This window comes from Uloborus diversus, chromosome 1 (genome assembly GCF_026930045.1).
Source record: "Uloborus diversus isolate 005 chromosome 1, Udiv.v.3.1, whole genome shotgun sequence".
NCBI classification, from domain to species: Eukaryota; Metazoa; Arthropoda; class Arachnida; order Araneae; family Uloboridae; genus Uloborus; species Uloborus diversus.
Window position 1 is genome coordinate 18,925,868 of NC_072731.1, and position 16,414 is coordinate 18,942,281.

Consider the following 16,414-nt stretch of genomic DNA (forward strand, 5'->3'; position numbering starts at 1 on the left):
TAGTCAACCTTTATTGTATCTTACCCCTTTAAGTACTCCCTTTAAAGTAAAAATTTTACTGCAACGCAGATCTAATAATCAATCACCATTCTCTCAAGGAATTTCTACTATTCATCATTGTTCACATCGCTTGAAAAAAATAATCAACCACTATTAGGCACATGACAGAGTTTCAAAGGATAACATAAGTGTGTGGTACAATTCGAAACACTATCACTCGTCCTGTCACAAAAATGGTAAAACAGAGAACGCCACGCCCACAGCTGCGTCCGTCCCCGTGCCGTAGACGACGGGCAGGTCGTATTGGGCCTCCAATTCCCTCTGTAGGTTGGGATTCCTGGTGAGGGCCGTGCCACTTCCGATGATCCTCGTGACGCCATTTTTCAGGAGGACTTCTCGGGGCATCATGGATCTAAGATTGGCAATGACACCCCTGAAGAGACTCCTGGACACCTTGCCCAGTCCAAGACAGTGGGGGTCGATGTTCTGAACCGTGGCCCGTTGGTCGTCCGACAGGTGGCGCTCGCCGTACAAGGTGGGGATGACTTCCATTTCGGAATCTATGGAAGATTCTTCTTGAGCAAGGGCTGTGATCCGTTCCCAGATTTTGCTCTCTGGAACACCTAATCCTACAAAATAGAGGGGAAATGCATTATTTATTTTTATGCTATACATTACTTTAAATTTCTGATCCACCAACAAAAAGGGTCAATATTTGGTGCAGGTACTCGACAGGATGTAAAGTATTTCCTCAATGTTTATCTAGCGCGCTCGAGTAAATCCCCAAAAACACTTTGGGCTCCCTACGATCAACACTAGGCTCTTCTAAGCTAAACTTAGCTTAAAGGAGCAATACGGAGGTAATCCCCCAGGGCTCTTGATTAAAGTCATATTTCCAATCCTGATATGTTATCATATCTACTAAGTATAAGGACTGTTATGACTTCCCACTCCTCCTGAGGAGAAAATTCAGATTTCGACATTGAAACATAGGTGAGAACATGTTCATTTTGATTTTTTTATTTATTTCTTTTTTTTTTATAAAAATAATTATAAAGTCATATTTTGGTGCAAAGGTAGTTATGTTTTTAAACATGAATTTTATCTTTTCGACACTGGTCGCTCTCGAAGTAAAATTCCTTCACTAGGTGAAAGCATTTTACTTCGTAGCCAGTTAATAATTAATTAATTTGATGATCAAATTAAATTCTGTATCAGTCCAACATCCTAAAGTTAATCATCCAATGCTCCATAATCTACTTACTTAATTCAATAGGCACTTGCAGCGCTCTCTATTGGAATAGTAGGTTGGAAGGAGCATAGAGCTTAGGTTTCTCTACAGACTCAAACCTAACCCAAAAACAGTTTGGTATTCTCAAACCACGGGAGATATGGCTGGAGTGCATCGGTCTGCAATTATAGCACGAGGTTCTTGTGTCCTGAATTGGCTCGGACGTGAGAAAACAGTCGCTTAGTGAGAATTCCAATATTAGCGGAAAATACTACAGGTTTATTGAATGTTTCTCTTTTGGAAACATTTTGCTGATGTGAAGACTGATAAAAATTGAGAAAAAAAAGACAATTAGGTCTTTTAAGAAGGAAGGGGTGGGGGGGTCCGGACATCTAGAGAGGAGTTTGTGATCCAAAATTTCCGAAAACTTTGTGTTGCCCTTTCCAAAAATTTTGAGCTAACACATTGCAAAACTGGAAAATTATTTGAAGACAAAAATATTTAAAATGTTTTTTTTTCCAATGATTTTTGTATGCATATTTGAAGAGTTTTTACTGAGGGGTGGGGGGACGTCGAGCTTCCTCGTAGATTCCAAAAATTTCACTGTCTTCAGAAAATTTTAATTGAGTCCACTGTCACCCCTGGGACACCATGATCCCCCCCCCCCGGCAATAACTCATAACAAAACCAAACGGCAACAATCGTTCATATTTTTCCAGGTAAACTTAGATCTTTTCAATGATCGCTAATTAATAAAAATATGTGTTTCACTGTCTCCACTTACTGGGGAAACAGGGAGACAAAATTGCATTTCGTTTTTATTCATTTATTTATTTTTTTGGTTGCGTGAATTCGAGGTTTTTTCTAGATCCACGATTTCTGTGTGTGTGTGTGTTTTTGAAATTTCGTGTCTCATTGTACCCAATCTTCCCCTATGCAACGGCTTTAAAAAAAATCAGTAACATTGGCGTGCATTTAAAATATAGTTAAAAACGTCAACAATGAATATAAAAAATGCATGTAAAAGCTAAAAAATATTCCCTCATTATTACAAACGATTACTGGCATACGCGAGCAAATCGTGCTTCCGAATTAACTAAAACAGATCAAACTAGATCAGCGATTCTCAACTTTTTAATTACATTCAACAATGAGGGGTGGATAGCGTTGTCAACGGCAAGGGGTAAGGGGCGGTCCCGACCCCCCTGGACCTGCCCCTGCCTGGAACTGAGCAAAAGCTCAGCCAGATCGAGATGTAAAAAGCCACATACCTAACTCGTGAGTCCACTGCTGCAACATCTTGACGAAAGCGGCGAGGACGTTGCCGCCGTTGAGGGAAGCCGCCACTGCGAGGTAACGCCCCTTGAAGTACGGGAAGTACTCGACAGGTGCCGTCGGTACGGACGGGGGTGGCTTGAAATCTTCGGGGAGAAGGAACGACAGTTGCGCAGATGTGCTCAAATTCATCACTGGAAAGAGAAAGTACGTTAAAAGGGGAGTCAGTACCCCCCATACCGTCAATGTAAATTTGTATAGGTTCATGTACCTTTTTCTGAAATTCTATTAAAGATACAATTATTAAATTTTTTCTGTACCTTAAATAGAATCTTTCCTCTATACTAAAGTAAAATTTTACAGAGAGAAAGCTTAGTTTTTGTTTTAAAAACTCTAATGTGTAAGCCACTGTATTTTTTTCAAAAAATGACATTTTGCAACACGAAATCAGCTCTATAAAAAAATATTTTTCAAATAGGAGGAAAAAAAAAATTTCAGTATATGCAATTAGATGTATGGAATAGGTGGTAAAAATTTCAAAGCCTCACAAAATTTAGTTTCTGAGAAAAAGTAACATTTAGTTTCAAAAACACCATTTCCAGATATTGCAATTTAAAGGGGAAAACCATACCTCATCAAAATAGGTTTACATTTTTTAAAGCTTATTTTAACTTACTTCTAATATGAGCACGATCAAGAAGTTTGTAGCATTAAAAAGGTATTGAAATGGAGTTTTAAAATATATAAAAATCGAAAAATCGATTTTTTGAAAGTATTTATGGTACTGACTCCCCTTATAGTTATAGACTTTTTAAAGCATGCTCGCAACCAGAGGCGGATACAGACTAGCATTTTACGAGGGGGGGGGGGGGGGGGGGGTCATGCTGAAAAATATAAAACTTTGGGTGCGAACTGTTTAGGTTCGTACTATAGGGTTATATTACGCCTTAATGCTGTGGTTAGTGCGCAACTGTTTGGGTCAATGAAAAGCGCCAAATTGGCCAAGAATTAAGCGCCTAGTAGAGCATAAACGTTATTAATTTACGTCAGAAGCAATGAGAGGAAGTGGTATTTCAAATATTTACTGAAACAAGTAACAAATACATTTAAAAGATTAAGGCGAATACTTGCATTTCATTCATCAAGTATTTGAACATAATGTGTAATAATATATTTCCATGATATTCCTCCACTATAAAAAATTTCGGAGAGCTTTTTGTTTATTAGGAAATTTTTTTTGCATATTCAGAAAGGTGCCGCAATCAGCAGTTTTCTGCTCTTATCAAATACTATTTGAGGCAATGAGAAGCAAATGGATATAAGTGGACATTTTCAAGTTTTGAGTAAAACGCGTTTAAAAATAACGTCCTACGTAGGCTTTCATTGAATCATTTCTCTAAATCATGCTGTACAGTAGCACCTAGTTGTTTCTTCGAATGGCTAGTGTAATGCTCTTTACCAAATGGATCTTTTTAGGGGCAAAATTTTATTCTGTCAAAAGAATGGTCTTTTTGGTTGTTAATATCGACGAATTAAATGAGTACAAAAGTAAGTGTGTGTTTCTGGCTAAGTAAGTGTTTGCAATTCTTTATTATTTTAAAGTGATTAAGTTCTTATAGTCATGTTAAACCTTTTTTCACTTGTATTATTTTTTGTTATTAACTGAAAAGATTCAAAATATATTTTAAATTATATACACACATATTTTAAGTGCAAGTGTGTCTGATCTTATTCTTTTCAAAATAAGTGTTATTGTGTTTACTGTTTTTATGTGTCAATCCCTATTTACCATTAGTACTTTATTAAAGTATATTAAAATTGAAGATTACTGCATCAAGAATTGTGAACTAAATGCATTAAATAGGTTAATTCTCAAATTTGATAGCTCATCTTTAAGGTTGAGTATGTTATTCTCTTGTAAACTGTGTAACGAAATCTTTTGTTCAAAAAAAAGGCGTGTTTTTTCAGTAAAAAACTGAGAATTATGGCTGCTTAACGAACAATATTATTTTCGGAAATTAACTTCTCCAGGGTGGCGACAGGAACAGGAAAAAAAAGTTCCCTGACTTTTCCCTGATTAAGTTCACCAAATTTCCCTGATTTACGATACCAATGATAATGGTTTCCTTTCTTTGCCCTACTGAAAGGCATTGCATATGAACTAAAATGCAGCGTTTAAAACGGTTTAAGCTGTTAATTAAAATAATTTTTTGAAAAGATGCTCCTTTTTTTGGTAAAAATAGTTATTAAATTATCGACCGAGAAATATTATAGGAAATCTAAAACAAATACTTCACTTCCAGGAACCAGTTAACATAAGAATTCTAAGAGAACTTATTAAAACCACTCTTAAAGACATATCTAATCATGATAAAACTAAAAAATTTAAATGGAAATAATCTTGAACTGAACTTTCAAGTAGTATAATTGTTACTGCAAGAGTAGCAAGTGATAGTTAAAGTATAGAAGTAATGTAGTTTTACTAGAGTAAAAAATACTGCACCGTGTGCAGGTAAACGGCAGTATCTGCAGAAATTAGTTTTCGAGATATTTGATAATCTGAAGTAACAGGGAATAATAACATGGCAAAACAAAAAAAAAAAAAAAAGTCAAAATTAATTTTAGCAATTAAATTAAAAATGCCAAGTGATAACTTTTAAAGATTTTTTCAGCATTAATTTAAAAAATAAAAATCCTTTCTTGAAATCGTGATATATTAGTATGCTAATTACTTCAAGACAATAATAAGTAAAAGCAAGGGATCAAAGTCATTAATGACGGCTTTCTCTTTGCCTGTTGGGTTGTTTATTTTACATAGCATGGAATGCGTGAAGGAAAATTCAAGCTAAGTAAAATAAACAACTTTACAGACACAGAATCAATCTTAAAAAGCTCATCCTAAGATTGAATACTTTGACCTTGAGGAAAAAAGATGCACAAATATTCAGCACTGTATAATCGTACCTCATTAATTTTACTTTCTTAAAACAAATAATTGGCGAAAAATTCGTAGGGAACCAAAGTACTTCATTTTGCAAAGGAAAAAAAAATTTTTTTTTCATTTGATCAATTTTCCCTGATTTTTTGTTATTTTTTCAAAATTCCCTGATATTTCCCTGATTTTTCCCTGAGTGATAAAGTTCCCTGACTTTTCCCTGATCTCCCTGATTTCCCTGATCTGTCGCCACCCTGTATCTCCGCGCCCCCAAAGAAATTAGGAACATTTACATGAGAAACCTAGCGTTTCCGTCTTCTTTAAATGCTGTTATCTCTAAAAATATTGAAATTAGCAATAACTTCCCACGCTTTTAAATAAGTGAAATTTGTATGAATTTCTGTTACAAATTGATTCATGGAAGCCTTATTAGTACAACTTATTTGAGTTGCAATGTACATGTTTTACTCCATGGTTACATTAATCGAACAAATATTATGTATGTTCCAATCATGAATTATAAATTTTCTATTTCTAGCAACTTGATTGGAAGCTAAGTGAAAACACATATTTCACCCAATTAACTCTTCAAATTTAATGAATTAGAGACAAACTACGGTCAGCTGATTTAAAAATATGTCTGTAGACATGGTAATGCTAATATGCAAGTTTTCTTTATTTTGATTTTTTTGTAATCCTTTTTTTACGAATTTAATTTCACTGAATTGAAAATTGGCATGTGTTAATCACGCTGTCATTAGAATTTCAATAGTTACCCGTTGAGAATTATATGAATGCTTATTGAATGAAGCTTAATTGGTAATGATTAATACAATAATTTTAATTGGTTCTTCAAGTATTAACAATGAAAATGATTTGGCACTTGAAAATCAAAATTGTACAGGATGTTTCCAAGAAAGCGCATAACATTAATTAATAAATAATTAAAAATAAAACAAGTGATTTAATGATCACATGTTTCACAGCTTTGTTGCTGTTAGATCTGAAAGAAGCAATTAAAATTGCCATTGGTTAAGATTAAAACACATACACACACAGAAAAAGGATTCCGAAATATTCGAAGACGTTTTTGAAAAATATAGAGAGGATTCCGTCTTACTAGGAAACGTTTACTATAATTTCATGAACCACAGCTGCACAATCTATTTAGAACCGTTTTTGAAAAGTACAGAAAGAGGGTTCCAAAATACTCAGAAACGTTTCTGGAAATAACAGAAAGAGGATTCCGAAGTACTACGAGACATTTCTGAAACATAAACCGCAGCTGCCGATATACTCAGAAACTTTTCCGGATTTTTTTTTTTTTTTTTACAGTGTAACCCATCTATTAACCTATCTTAACCTATCATTTATTAAATTATGATCACATACAGTAATGATGGATGGATAATATTGTTGACGGTTTAGGAGGCATCATGACCCCATGACCCTCCCCTTGTATCCGCTCCTGCTCGCAACGGTCTATTATCTAGCTCTGATAAGATGACGCCTGACCTATAGTTGATGCAAACCTAATATGTTAGAGTCGTAATGCTGTTTTTAGGATCTGCGTAGCCTTCACGATGCCGCCAGGTTAGATTTGCCCCAATTGTAGGAAGAGTTCATTTCTTCTTGGATAGAGTAAGCAGTAAGAGCTGGAGTTTTTACATTTATTAACATCGCAGTACATAATTGGTGCTATATAGCTCATTATTTTTTATCTATATTATTTTTTTTCTAATTGTGCATCATATTTTTTTAAAAGGATTTTTTTTTTTTTTTTTTTGGAGCACTATATTTCGAAACGGAAGAGGTGATTCATTCGAAAGAATGAAACGCAGCATCATTAAGAAAGTCCTATATTTTTGAAAAGAAAATGACTTCTGGTGGGAGTATTCCGATCAAACTGATAAGAACTGTAATAATATCCAAATACGCAAAAACCGTCCCAACTCTATAACCATGCATGCTTTTTCTGAAACCAATGTTAACACACTCCTGTTTCAGTTAATGGAATCGGTTAAACCCCCGTTTATCGGGCTTACCAGAGCCAGCTCACACGTCCCTTTATCACGACTAGGGGGCTCCGGCCCCTGCTCGTGACGGGTGACAATTGATGATTTCAATGCTTTACCCCTAGATGTTCGGCCCTAAAGGTTTTGAGGGGAAAGACAAATTTCCCCTGGATAAACTGTATCCAACGGTACCAGAACTGACCTGGTAGACATTCGCTACTCGGAGGAGATAGAATGACAGACACACACACATACAGACAGACGCGCATAGGTTTTAATAGTATAGCTACGTCACTTCATATACATGCCATTTTAACCTCAATAAAGGCTAACAAGAAAATATAATCAAAGAACATATGATTAAATAAAACAACAACTTTTTATAAATTCAGAAAAATCAGATATTAAATATGCGAAAAATTGGGCCCCCAGGTCTGGGTGTAGTCGGACTGTACAGTAAGAAAGTCGTCTTTGAAGGCAGATCGACTTGAAACCGTCCTGCAATAAACCTATTGTTTTTGCCAAGCTACTAGGTAATCCAACAGTTTGTTTAGCAGCCTGGAAAATTGAAGTCGTTAATGCAAAGGGCAGCAAGGGAAGGAATTATTTTCATACAGGGCTCATAGCAAGTGGAAATAAATATATAGGAGTTTGAAAGGAAAAATATAGGAGTTCGGTAGAAAAATATATAGGAGTTTAAAAGGAAATATATATGTAGGATTTAGTATGTTTGGAGTACGTGCACGAAAACAAACAAACAAAAAAACAATGCCATCATCAATATGATTCTACATTGCATGAAGTCACAGCAAGATGAAGAGTAACAGATGTGAGGGCAAATGAATTTTCAAACACACTGGAATTAGTGAAACACTCAAACAAGAAAGTAATCCGGCGGAGCACATTCGGAAAATCATTAGAAAGTCCTATTAAAGTGACCACTGTTTATATGAATCATGTTTGTTTAAAACAATTTTAAGAAACTTTATTTAACTTTTAGTCAAACAAAATATCCTTAGAAGAATACTGTTCATCAAAGTATCCAGTCTCTGATTATTTAAAGAATTTTATCATAAAACAGTATAATAAAGCAATTACAAAACTCGGATTTTTCGTTATGTACTTTGAAAAATGCATCTCTTAATGACTGCTAAAAATAGGTAATAATTAATTTAGACCCTCTTTTTTCCAATGTCATAAATATACCTATAGTCCTCCGCATTGATATTTCATTGTTTCAATTCTAACCAGGGCTGTGGAGTCGGAGTCGGAGTCGGAGTCGAAGAGTCGGAGTCGGACTGATTTTGGAATAAAGGAGTCGGAGTCGGAGTCGTTTGAAAACATGCCGACTCCGACTCCGACTCCGGGCTTCTTTTTTTCTTTCCTTTTCACTGACTCTCCTTGCATTTTTTAAAAATTGATTACCAATTGGTTCGATTACATGTATAAAAAGATACTAATGAGAAAATAACTGCCATTATGGCAATCAGCTAGCTTGAATACTTACCGAACTTTCTGTAGCCGTCCCCTAGTTTGCTTGCTTTTTAACTTAACTAATAGCAACTGTCAGCAAACGGTTTTGTTGAATAACATTTTCAAGTAATCACTTTCAAATAAAAATAGAAATATAGTGTTTTGTTCTATCTCAGTTAAAAATAGTAAAAGAAACGTAACAAATTAGTAAGTCGACGCCTGTAGCTAAGGTTGAAACGTTTAAGTGTGATCGGCAAATTCAAAGAAGTTCTGGCTCGAAAGCACGAATCCAAAAGATTCGATGAAATAATCTAATGTTTTTTTCTTTATTAAGCCTATTTCTGTAAGCTTGGTTCTCACTAAAAAGTATGTAACAAAATAAGTGTAAAAAATTTCTTGATTACAACACTCAAGAATTGCAGTTAATCTTAAAATCTTCATATTTAGGTTAATTTTAAAGCAGCCAATAAAATTTAAATTAAAAATTTAGCGAAGAAGAAATATAGGTATAGTAAAAGCTATTCGTACAAATTTGTATACCGCCGCGTTTTGTGTAAAATTAGCTCCTGACGCATATGTGCCATATTTTCGTTGAAATTTTATTGATGAAATATAATTTAAAATATATTCGTGAAAATTTTCAGAATTAAAGTATTTATATTTTTTATGAACTCTGAAATTAACTTTGGGTGTCATCTACTAAATGGATGTCTCCAGGGGCAAACCACTCCCTCGCAAGAACTTGGATTTAGAAAAAAAGTTTTTTTTTCTCTCAAGTTACAGCTTTCAAAAATTGAAAGCACACGATTTGATCAATATATATTTGTTAAACATTAAAGGGGGGCAAATTACAGATAATCATTTTCAAAATTTTTAAAAGGGATTTTTAAGTCATCTCACTTTTTAACTCGTAACTATTGGAAAGTTTGATTTTTAAATTGAATTTCTAACGTTGTATGACGTCTTTGGTTTACAATAAAAAACAAAATGCTAAATTTTCATAAAAAGGAATTAATATTTCAATCTCTGTTAAGAGGTTTTCCCCCTTCCCTTGAATGGAGAGAGGGAGTTTAAAAAATACAATTAAAAAAATTAAAAAAAAAATCCGGAGTCGGAGTTGGAGTCGGAGTCGGGCGTTTCAAAATCCAGGAGTCGGAGTCGGGGTCGGAGTCGGCCATTTTTCTTCCGACTCCGCAGCCCTGATTCTAACACTAATGATGAGAAAGCTGAGAGCACAGAAGTCCCGTCGACTCCATGTCTCTTTCCGTCTCACTGGTTTTGTTGGACTTTTCCCATGAAAACCGACAATAAAAGTACAACACTCTGCCTCCCCCTCGTTTCACTATTTACAGGGGGAAAAAACTTATTTTACTAAACGAAAGCAAAGAAAAATAACTGCATTAATGCATCATATGTTTGCGTTAATGCATCACATGTTTGTGAGGAATGGTCAATCACATACGCTCGATTCATTTAAGTAGCGTGTTTGATTCAAATATCAGGCATTTTTTTGATGTTAAAGCTGGATTTCATTCTGGTTTTGAGGAATTGATTCATTAATGTGGCCGACCCTAGAATTTTTTTTTTTTTTTGTTAAAAAGAAAAAATAACATGGATTACATATGTCTTTAAATAATGAACTTTTTTAATGTTTTCTAAGAAAATATGGCTGTTATATACAGTCTTAACCTGTAACCAGTCAAAAAAAATATGGGAGTTAGTAAGAACGTATAGGAAATATAGGAGAATGTGTGACAAGTTGTGTAAATATAGGTAATATATGAGATATAGGAGGACTATGAGCCATAAGAATCAATTTTTGTGTTTACATCACATTTTCTCACATAACTTCCTTTCAAAAGAGAACATTTCTTCAAAATTATTTCTTTTTTTAAAAAAAGAAAGAAAAAATTACACCTACTTGATATCTAACAGGAGAAAAAAAAAATATAGTGAAATTAAAAAAGGTGATTCAAAATTAACATGTATCTTTAAATTTAAAAAAAAAAAACACCAAAACGAAGAAAACACATCCAGCTCTAACTCCAAGGTCAGACTTCACTGACAAACGACTTTTCAGATGCTGAGAAATAGTGCAAACCCGATACTCACTTCAATAAAACCTGATACAGACTTTAAAAGCTTCACACTTTAATTTACTGCCGTCAGTTGCCGGACTAGGAATAGAACCCTCCAACGATATGTTCAGCCATATTATCATTCATCTTCTTCAAAGACAAGGAATCATTCGTCTTTGCGACGAGACGTTTTGCATCAACACTGTTTTTATTAGCACAGTGCATGTATGTGTGCCAACTACTCAAAAGTGTGTGAATCAGCAAATATTAGAAGTGAGTAAGTGCCTGCCAAGAAGTTGGAAGAGAAAAGGATTGATGCGAGATGATTTTGAGAGGAAAATTCAGATGTTTTAATGAACATTTTATAATTGTAATTATTTTTAACACCTTCAGACCTGGTGTCCGGTATACCGTACATACACTTTAAACAGCTGCTAATCATTTAATAATTGATTTAATTAGTTGATTTTTTTTTTTTTTTTTTTTTTTTTTTTTTTTTTTTTTTTTTTTTGTAGTTGGCTCTTTACATTCAACTTATTATAAATCTGTGAAATAATTTTTCGTTTTGGGATTGACAACACTGACATATTGAGAGATAGAGAGTGGCTCAGTTTTCCAACCATGGATTTTCATCTGAAAAGCGAGGTTTTTTTCCTGATTTTTTTAAAAATATATAATATTTAATTAATCGTTTCAAACGCTTATATTATGTTTTATAATTGTTTGTAGAACATTTTATAATGAAGTTTGTTCGGTATTTTATCGTTTTTGTATATGAAATATTGATTTCAAAACAAAGTCCGGAATATTGGACGTGCCATAACTCTTTTAATTTTTCTCCTACAAACTCAAAATTTTGTCTATAAGTTACCCTTTACCATAGTACACTGTGTACCAAATATCAACATTTTTGGTCCAATATTTCAAAATTCCAACTGAAGGGGTTAATAAATTAGCTTGTGCATAAAAGTTAGGAATTGACTAAGCGAAGGGAGAACTATCATTGCGAAATAACAGCTGCATTTTGGAATTGCAATCTTTTGGAATTGAGTTTTCCTCTTGAATACAGGATTGCAAAAATAGTGATTCCTGAAACGAGGAGTGCGAAACCTTTACGAAATAATCCAACCCTTAACAACAAACACCTTGGAGTTAAATTCGAATTTTGATGCGTTGAATTCAAGTTATACTTTTCGCAATCACGAATTGCGATAGAACAATACCATAGAGAAGAAATGAAAGGTGGAGTGAGTGAGGTCTATCATTCTTGCAGCAAAGATTCTAAGTCGCATGCCGCATTTGAAGTAAACTATTGGATGAAATCATGTTTCTTTCATTAAATTTACGCAAAGCGTATCGCCTATTCGTCGTAGTTCGAGTCACGTGACTTGGGATCTTTGTCTCAACTTTTCCTAAGCCAATGATTGGACTGCTCCTTCCAATTACTAATTCCGGCACTAAGGGACCGACTCGTTGGGTTTCTTCTTTCTACAAATGGCTTTCATCACAATTATAGTTGCGGAAAACATAATTTGAACTCCAGGCGTCAAAATTCAAATGAATGCCAGAAGCTGGATTTTGCATGCTGTTGTTGTCTAAAAAGGATTGTGTAAGGTCGAGAGGGTTGGTTATAAATAAAGTGGATTCCAAGGAACATGAACCCCACCAACCAGGAGGAGCAACCGCACCTGGAGGACGGGGGAGCACAAAATCCTTCATAAAAAGAGCAACAAAAAAAATCCGAGTGGATTCCAGTGTGAAAACTCGCTAAAAAATAGATATCAAAAAGATCATTCCCGAATCATGTGAAGACAATCCCTCCTGATCAGAAGAGTGCCGAATCCCTTCTAAATAGAAGAAATCGAAATCTCTCCAACATTGAGGATCCTCTCCCTTAACATGAAGTTCCGTCTAGAACTAAATGAGCCTACTTTTCCGTATACCAATACCGACTTTCTAGTATGTGATCAATATTCTCAAAATTAGCTAAAATCGCAAATTATTTCAAACACATTTTTTTAATACCTACTTGAAGCTGATATCTAGAAATAAAATATTCCTTGCTTATCTAAAGAATTAGTAGCGTAAAAAATAAATAAACGAAGAAATAAAGTAGCCGCACCTTTTAAACAAAGCAGCTCATACAATTCCCTCCATTAAAAAAAAAAAAAACTTTAACCGCTTTCAAAAACAGAACAAAAAATAATTTTAAAAATGCATTAATGTACTTTCCAATATATATATATATATATATGTGTGTGTGTGTGTGTGTATGTGTGTGTGTGTGTTCCCAATAGAAATCCACAATTTACGTCGGATCTTGACCAAATTTGGCAGGGAAGTACCTGAGCACCCGAGAAGGAACGTAGGGTGGTTTTCAAGCACCAAAAAAGAACCGAACCGTTCGAATTTTAAGTTTAGGGCCCCAAAATGGCATTAAATGACTCTTTCTACCCGAAATAATTATCCGATTTCTTCGATTCAGGTCCCATTCGAAAGCCCGCGAAAAACACCCATAGAGTTCTTTCATTTCCTTCGAGTTTCAAAAAAAAAAGGCTGTAAAATCAGCAGGAAAAAATTGAAAAGCACTGCTAAGCTTAATGGAACAGAAATTTCAAATCAAAAAATTATCGTTTGATAATTATTTGGCGATTTATCTTCTTTCTTTTTTTCAGGATTTTAGTTGTATTTATGGAGGGTTGCGTTTAATTTTTTCGGGAACTTTTGATCTTTCTTTCTTTCTTTCTTAGAGAATGATTATTTTGACGGGAAATTTTGTAGTATTCTTTTTCTCTAATTGAAACCTAATTGTTAAACATGCGTCACTTAACAAAACTTTTATTTTCGAGGTAGACCGTGCAAAGCTGGGCAATGCAGCTAGCAAATAAATATAAAAACAATAAAATGTGAACTTAAAGAAATAATTTTCACCGTCGAAAAAAAAATCGTCTGTGCATATCTTTATGTAGAAACATGAAGGACTCCGAATTTCTCCGCCAAAAACTGAATACATAAATTAAAAATTTAAGGTGAAATTAAAACCAATCATTCTTACAATAATTATTTCACTGTGAAAACCATGACTGCGGAGTTGGAGTCAATCTCATTTTGGGACAAAAGAGTCGGATTCGGGAGCCGAAGGTTATTAATTCTAAGACTGGGATTCGGTCATTTTCCCTTGAAGTCCGCAACTTTGCCAATGTGTGCGGAGTCGAAGTCGGACTTATTTTAAGATAAAAGAGTCGGAGTCGAGTTTCCAAGAGGCGGAGTCAATCATTTTCCCTCCGTATATAAATTTTTGCCAAAGCTACGAAGTCCGAGACGAAATCGGGGAATTGGAGTCCGACTAATTGTCAGGCACATGAGTCGGAGTCAAGTGCCCAAAATTATCGGAGTCGGGAGTTGGTTGTCAAGAGCTATTTCTAGCAAAATTTGTTTGAAGTAAATCGGGCTTTAAGTTCGGAATCTATATTGACTTTCAGTTTCCCCGTAGGCACGAATGTTAAGGGATTTAAATTGTTCAAAATTGAATGGAAAATTGTTCAAATCAAAAAATATTTTCTATACATGTTCTTCATCAAAAGCTTTCTTCTACAAAGTTCGTTTGAAGCAAATTCGCCTCTCAGTTAACAGAATTTATATTTGCCTTGAATTTTCCCGAAGGGGCTAATGTTTTTTGAACTGTTCAAAACTGAACGAAAAATTGTTGAATCAAAAAGTGAAATACGGGAATGAGATGTTCTCGCCGAGATCTTTCGAACAGAAAAAAAAATTTGTTCGAAGCGGACTATTCACTCAAAAGTTATTCCGGAGGAACAAACAGACACAGACAGTAATTTTTCCCCACACATCTCAATACCCTACTTTTCAAATTTTCATTTTTCGATAATTATTTAATTATTATATTTATTTTCGATTTTTTTTTAAAGACGCATTAAGATTTCTTTCATGCTTTTTTCTTCTTTCTCTGACTTTTACTGGGAAAGTAGGCTAAAAACTCCGTCTCCGACTCCTTTACCCGATAATCAGTCCGACTCTGCAGTCCTGCTTTAAACTACTCTGTTCATTTCCAACAACAATATTTTCAAAGCATTAGCGGAAAAATGCACGTACACAAAACTGCAATATCAATTTCGTTGAATATTTTATTCCGGTTGCATTTAGTATACGAAAGAAAACATCGCTGAAACAATTTCGTTGACAACAAAGTGCTTGTTCTCAGAATCGATACAGTAACAGAATTTTCTCTTCACTCGATGCACCATTTATCTCTGCTGTCTTGGCAGAAGGGTAGCAGTTTTATTTTTGAGTCTCGCAGGCTGGCTTTAAAAGAATGGTTTGTTTTCTTTCGGAACGAGAAAAAAAAAGGGAACAGCTGGTGCTGTCTGGTTCGGTATTCATTGAGGTTTTCACCTTCTTTCAAATTTTATTCCCATTATATGTCTCTAAAACTATTTCATAAAGCCTTTACTTTTTAAAACGATCAACAGTCAATTCCACAAGCATACATCCATGGGCGCCACGAACTTAAATTTTTGAACAAGTGGAAATCCTCAATTTGCTGAATGGAACTCCAAATTTCGCCGAATGATGATAAATTGTCGGAATGATGATCATTTTGCCGAATAGAACTCCGAAGTTTGCCAAATGATTATAATTTTGCCGAATCATCAGGCAAAATTTGTTGGATAAGCAAATTTTTGGAAGGTCACGGTGACCTTACGTGACCTCCAATCGGGGAGCCCGTGCTGAACTCTAACTGTTGAATAATTTACGTCAGCGTTCCCCCAACTTTTTCGTTCGTTTGGAGCCTTCTTTGACAAAGTGCAAAGTCAAAAATACTTTAATATTCTTATAATATTTCTTGGAAAAAAAAAGCAATCAGTACTTACATTAAGATGATGAACACACTAAAATCACTTCTTGTTTAAAGCAATTAAAAAGTAGTATTATGATTGCAACTTTCAGAAAAGTGTCGGAGTCTAATTCTTCTCAGCAAGACTGAATCACTTAAATAGGAAATTGTTTAAATGTGCATAAATTATTGTCGAAATGTCTGTAAACATTCATAATAAAAACATATCACACACCAACCACAGAGTTAACACACCTCAACAATTTAAAAAAAAACGAAACTACTGATTTTCGATTTAAAATCTATATTTAATACTCAACTCTTGCCATAAAACTCGCACAAAGTTAGTTTGCATAATTGGTGCGTGGTGGCATCAAAATACGAAAAAATAAGCATCATAAAGAAGGTTTTATTACAGACAAATAACGATCTTTAAATGAGCAAAGTAGTTACTTTTTTCAATTAATTTATTAATGCGTATACAGTTACATTGTCTATCAATGTCCGCCCCCGCCCCTTCCCTAAGAAAAATTCGAGCTACGTCACCATTTG

The 16,414-nt window shown here is 34.5% G+C and overlaps 1 protein-coding gene across 1 annotated transcript in view; it reads right to left on the reverse strand.

The window, feature by feature from the left end:
* Positions 1-225: 225 nt before the first annotated feature.
* LOC129234463 (sedoheptulokinase-like) overlaps positions 226-16,414 on the reverse strand; it is a 45,558-nt gene continuing 29,369 nt past the window's right edge. The window contains exons 4-5 of the mRNA XM_054868464.1: positions 2,503-2,700; positions 226-629 (exon numbers count right to left, since the gene is read on the reverse strand). Of these exons, the coding sequence (XP_054724439.1) occupies positions 226-629; positions 2,503-2,700 (602 nt within the window). The remainder of the gene's footprint in view (positions 630-2,502; positions 2,701-16,414) is intronic.